General features: G+C 40.9%; 1 protein-coding gene across 1 annotated transcript; it reads right to left on the bottom strand.

Annotated features, from left to right (window-relative positions):
* Positions 1–585: 585 nt before the first annotated feature.
* hry (bHLH transcriptional repressor hairy) lies at positions 586–4,748 on the bottom strand. The gene is made up of 3 exons (XM_068292967.1): positions 4,034–4,748; positions 2,646–2,741; positions 586–2,502 (listed from the first exon to the last, which is right to left on the bottom strand). Exons 1-3 carry the CDS (start codon positions 4,130–4,132, stop codon positions 1,567–1,569), a joined length of 1,131 nt encoding a protein of 376 aa, XP_068149068.1. The 5' UTR covers positions 4,133–4,748; the 3' UTR covers positions 586–1,566.
* Between the last annotated feature and the right edge of the window lie 1,172 nt (positions 4,749–5,920).

Below are 5,920 nucleotides of genomic sequence, written 5' to 3' on the forward strand. Positions count from 1 at the left end.
TGCGAAGCGAGCCTCCTTCACTCACATTGCAGAAGTATTTTATCGATCGAGCAATAATTTCACAACGAATCGTATAAATTGCGGTTTAAGGGGCTATATTTATTTAAGATTTTCGCACCTGATGATTTATGATTTTGCTAATTTTATGAATGTGTCGAGACAGAGGCAAGTCTCTTGCTAATTTCCCATAGACACACACACAATCCGCGTGTGTGTATGAGTTTGGCCCCACTTTATTTCTGTGTGCTTACATTTAACCTCAATCCCAATCCCTTTCAAGGCTTTCTCCTCATCATCAGCAGCAGCAAAGAAAGAAAGAAAAAAACTCATTTTTGCGTATTTTTAGTAAAATTTTGAAATTTTATTCTTTTTTGTGTTTTTTTTTTTGTTTTTTTGTTTTCTTTTTTAGTATGTTGTTTGTTTGTTTTGTTGATTGTTTTGTTGCTTTTTTTGATTCTTTTTTTTTATATTATTTTCTTGTTTTTGTTTATCAAATTCTTATAAAATTGTTTTGCTTGTTCCTTAGACGCTCATTATGTTGACTATATCACGTGGCCTTATTACTAGTTGGTAATTGTTTATATGTTTTTGCTTCTTCTTGTTTCTGTTTATAAATAGATTTTTTGTGTTTTTTTGCTTTTTTGCAGAATATTGTGTGTTTTATGTTTTGTTTCTTTTCACATTGACTTAAAAAAAGCAAGAGAAAACCCTAAGCGGCTTATTATTATAATATTTATATGTACGTATATATATATAGATAGATAAGAAAAAAAAAAAAAAAAATGTTTAAGAAAACCTAAATTTAAATGGAGATATTTATGTATCTATGCATGTATTGTGTTTTGGGTTTGTTTTGTTTTTGTTTTTGATTTACTTTTTCAAAAAAAAGGTTTCAGCGCTTAGTTTGTGGAAGACTTTTTGCTGTTTTGCTGTTATATATATATATATATGTACATATGTATATATATGTGTGTCTATATATACATGGATATACTATGGAGATTTCTAGTTTTTCTCCTTCTCTCTTATTCTGTTTAATACATGATACATGAGGCAATTCAACACCAAGTACTCTTGGATTGAGGTAGTTTGGCGATGTTTCAAAAAAAAAAAAAAAAAAACCTTTTAAAATGATTTACATAATAATAATAATAAATAAATTATAACAATTTGTTTTTCTGTGTGTGTGTGTGTTTGTTTTGGGTTTGAATGAAAGTCTTTCACCTCACTAAGAGTTGGTTTTAAGCTTAACTCAGAGTGAAGTGTTTTTAGACCATGAAGGATTTTTCGCATGTTTCAAAGCACTTCAAAACAACATTTGCGTTATCCTGGCGAAATGATGTGAAATGTCTCTGCGCATGCTCCCAACGCCTGCGCATATAGAGGGATGAGAAATGAGTGTTTTAATGTGTTTGTGTGTGCGTGTGTGTATGCAACGCCCATCAGTCTTAAAGCGGGAGATTCCATATTGAGCCTTCTGTATTACCATTGGATGTGGATGGACTCGAATTTTTTGTATGTGTGTGTGCCTGTGTGTGTGTGTATGTGAGTGTTTGGTTTGTTGGTTTACCAAGGCCGCCAGGGCTGCTCCTCCTCCTTGATTTGTTTCTTAATGACCAGCGACAATGGCTGCTGCTCCATAGGGACACGCTGGATGACCGATGGCTTAATATCCATTGGCTCATATGACGAATTGGCCGGACTGGGTGGTGCATAATGATGCTGATGCTGCTGATGTAGATGATGATGATGATGATGATGATGGCTGCTGTTGCTTATAATGCTGCTGCTGCTGCTGCTACTGGGCGCTGATTCATAACCGGCCGATGAATGTGAGCTGGCTGATCCTGTGCTGGCTGTTCGCTGTGGTATTGCCACCAACATGGGTGGTTGTTGTTGCTGTTGAGCCACAACAGCTGCTGCTGCTGCTGCCGCTGCTGCTGCCAATTGTTGTTGCTGCTGTTGCTGTTGTTGCTGTTGCTGCTGCTGCTGTTGTTGTTGTGGCAGACTTTGGGGTAATACCAGGGCAATACTGCCATTTGGCAATTTAGTAGGAATCACTTGCATGCCATTTGATAAAAAATAACCATTGGCATTTTGCTGAATCTGTCCAAAGAGATAGGGGGCCGCTGCTGCTGCTGCTGTTTGTGGCTGCTGTTGGGCCAATTCCTGTTCAGGTGAACTTGGTGGCGAGGGCAGCATTTGGGCGTGTATCGATTGCTGGCTGGCTGCTTGCTGTTGACGCTGCTGATGATGCAGCTCCGTCTTGACGCCATTGATGCAGCTGCTCAGATGTTGCAACAGACGGCGACGCTGAGCAGGCTCAATGCCTGGGAAACGGCTAACCTCATTGACACAATCGGCAAATCCGGCTTTGAATTTATTGATTATCTTTGGATCGGCAGCCTGTTGCATGGCAGCCTGTTGGCGTTGCAATTCCTGCAAATGTTTAACTGTTTTCTCCAAAATGTCAGCCTTTTCCAATTTAGAATGACGAGCCGGCTAAAAATATATAAAAAAAAAGGCGAAAAAATTAAATAAATTATAAGTAAATTGTCAATAAAATGGGTTTAAAGAAAATTTTTTTCAAAAATTTATAAGTTGTATTTCCTTTTTTTTTTTCATTTGTTGTTGTGGATACTTACGTCTTTTTTGGTGGCATCCAAAATCAGAGTCTTTAGCTCATTGAGGCAATTGTTAATACGAGCGCGTCGGCGTTTTTCCATAATTGGTTTGTTCGACTGTAAAGCAGAAGAAAAATTGAAGATTAGTCACAGTTGTTTCTCTTTCTTTATTTTTGTTTTTTCTTTTTGCATAGCTAATTTGACCTCATGCAGCGACCCAAAAATAAAAGGAAGCTGCATGGGTCTTTAATTGGACACACACACAGAACGAGAGGCAGAGAGAGGGAAAGATGATTGGGTGGGAAGGAGGAAGGAGAAGGCTAACTGACTGGCTGGCTGGCTGGCTGGCTGGTGGCCAAATTTAGTTGAACGGCGCGTGCTCTATTTATAAATGTTCTCATGCATAGAGTGGGTTAAAAATAGTTTGGCGGTTGCTTATAAATTACAGCCGCAACGAGCCATTCAAGCTAAAAATAACAAAGAACGAAATAATAATAAAAAAAAAAAACAAAATAGATGTAGATATACATATATCCGATATATACCCCACCAGGTACAACAACAAGGTCATTGCAAGAAAATTCAAAATTCAAATACGCAAATAGCAAAATGTCTAATTTGTGTGTAATTTAATTTTGCGTTTTTTTTTTCCCCCATCTCTCTCATGTTCTGGCCAAATTTGGTGCATGCCGCCCGCGTTCGAGCTGCTGCTGCGGCTGCGGCTGCTGTCGCAAGTGCGTGGTATGAATTTGGTTGCCAAAAACGGTAAAATCAACACTAGCAACGCCGATGACCGACAATTGCAGCGATCGACCGACCACGCGACGCACGCGCCAAGTGGTGGTAGCTGTTTTTGGATGCCTTGTCAAGTTGGTGGGCAGAGTTAACCAAAAAGATACAAAAAAACAAAATCCAAATTGGGTGGCTCTGGCGGCTCATGGCACTCTGAATGAATGACTGAATGAATGAATGAATGAAGCAATGTGCCACCAACGCCGGACGCAAATAAATTTGCTTTGTGTTGGCGAGCCGACGGGCTTTCTATATGGTCTCTGCCATGTGGGAGACGACCACGACGACGGCGACGAGTCGAGTGAGACACATGTACATATTTACTACATGTGGCCAAAAAGGAAATGCATTTGGGCAGCGGGATTGATTGGGCTCAACTGTGGGCGATTCCCATATAGATGTGTGTGTGTGTGTGTGGACAAGTGGGAGATGTAAAAATGTTTCGACAAAAATTCTTGTAGGTGTTGAATATGTCGGTTGTTTTTTTTTTTTTTTTTTTTTTTGGAGTGAAAACTTTTTTAGATTGCCAAGGGAATAATTCTGTGTGTGTGTGTAGTCCATGTTTTTTTTTTTCTTTTGGCTTTTTTTTTGGTTTTGTTGGTTTTTTGAACACTTACCCGACGATCACTTTTGAGTGGCGTCTCCTTCAGCTGGGTGGGCACTACGGCCGTACCCAAGACATTTGTCATATTGGCTGCTGTTACGCCGGTAACCATTTCGGCTAAATATTCTTTGTTGAGTTTAAGACACAGTTTTAAATTTTCTTCACTTGGCAGCAAATTTTGAAATTTGCCGCTAAACACTTCTCCAGAGAGTTTATTTTCTGTTTTGTTTCTTTTTGGCTTTTGCAATTGTTTGTTTAGTTGTTTCACTTGACTTGTTTTTTTATTCACTTTCGCGTTTTGGTTTCACAAAAACTACGTAGATATGTTTTTGCTTGCAACCAAAAAAATAAATAAAAAAAAAAAATAAATGTTTCAGTGATAAATCAATTTGTTGTTTGTCGAATTGATTTTGGTTGAGTTTCTGTCTCTTATTCTTGCTTTCTGTAGTCCCGGAGAGTTCTTGTGGGTTCCGCACGCTACGAGTTATGGCTTGCGAATGAATGTCGGGTTCTGACTGCAGTGCGGTTAAAAGACCAAAAAAATAAACCGAACCGAAACCGAAACGATGATGATGGCAAGGCAGGCAGGCGATCGGATCGTGTATTCGTCGTTGGCTGAGCAAATACTTGACAGAGAGAGCGTGCGCTGTGTGTGTATGTGTCTGTGTGTGTGTGTGTATGTGTGTAGCTGTTGGACGAGCAGACTACCTTATTGCTGGGCTTACAGCAGAAGACTGACGATTGATCGACAGGTTCGTTGGCTAAATCGCCGCGACGAGACGCGAGCGCGAGCCACACGACCCAGTCAGTCGAAAGAGACACAGATACATTTTGCCTTTGTAGTTGTATAGTGTCTGTGTGGGTTGTTGTCGTCGTCGTCGGCGCTGCTACCTGTATGTGCTGTACCTAAGCTAAGACGGCCGCCGCGTTACTCATACGCCCCCTCTGCCACCACTAGCACTCTCACCTCCCAAACACACACACACACAGACACTCTAGCAGCACCAAAACTTCGGGGACATTTCTTCCTTTTTGGAAATATAAAAAACCCCTAAAAAGAATTTCTGATCTCTAGGTGGGATTCACAAGCGTACAGCAGCAGCAACGACATCAACAGACAAAGTGAGAGAGGGAGGAAGTGTGTGTGTGTGTGTGAGAGAGAGAGAGAGAGGTAGAGTGGCTCTGTGGATTGCTGATTCATGCGGCCAATGCGACGACAGCAGCAATATCGGTCCCATAGAAGGTGAAAATAGCAGCCGCCGCAGTCGCGCTCTACACGATATGACGCCACCCTAGTGCGACAGGTTCGAATCGGTCTCTCCCCTCTCTCTCTTTATGTGTGTGTGTGTGTGGATGAATGGTGGGGTCGCTAAACAGTAAACAAGATCACAAGGTTGCCTTGGGGCTGTGCGCACGCCAAGCGGAAGAGACGCAGTCACCACCCCAAAAAAAAAAAGCCAAAAAACCTAAATGATTAGGGCGCGGACACCTTGTACTGTCTATATGTGAGTACCCATATATGTAAACTCATTACCCATGCCACTCGCCACAAATGAGTGAAGGTCGCTTGAACAATAATTTTGTGTGTTTGATCGATGAAAACGGAATGGAAATGAAATGAAAATGTCCAAGTAGTGTGCAATAGAGGAGGGGGTGGCCATCGTGCAGGAGGGTAAATGGGTTTCAGTTTGTCGCCTAGACAAGGCTGCGTGTTATACACGTGCGCCGATCAATGCTTAGATTCACATTAATGGCAACTACGTGGGCAAGTGGACTTTCACGTTTTTTTAATTAAAGGCATACGGCCAAAAGGCCCAACGAAGAAAGTAACCCAAGATAAGTGTAATGAGTGCACAAGGATATTTTGGTCAGAGGCTATAAAAATATTACAAGTTATGTG

The sequence above is a fragment of the Drosophila tropicalis genome, unplaced genomic scaffold (assembly GCF_018151085.1).
Source record: "Drosophila tropicalis isolate 14030-0801.00 unplaced genomic scaffold, ASM1815108v1 contig_694, whole genome shotgun sequence".
Lineage (NCBI taxonomy): Eukaryota > Metazoa > Arthropoda > Insecta > Diptera > Drosophilidae > Drosophila > Drosophila tropicalis.

Coding starts and splice junctions, on each gene's coding strand:
- hry (XM_068292967.1), bottom strand. CDS start 4,132: ATGGTTACCGGCGTAACAGCAGCCAATATGACAAATGTCTTGGGTACG. Junction 2,742..4,033: donor CACTCAAAAGTGATCGTCGG/GTAAGTGTTCAA, acceptor TCTGCTTTACAG/TCGAACAAACCAATTATGGA. Junction 2,503..2,645: donor TGGATGCCACCAAAAAAGAC/GTAAGTATCCAC, acceptor ATATATTTTTAG/CCGGCTCGTCATTCTAAATT.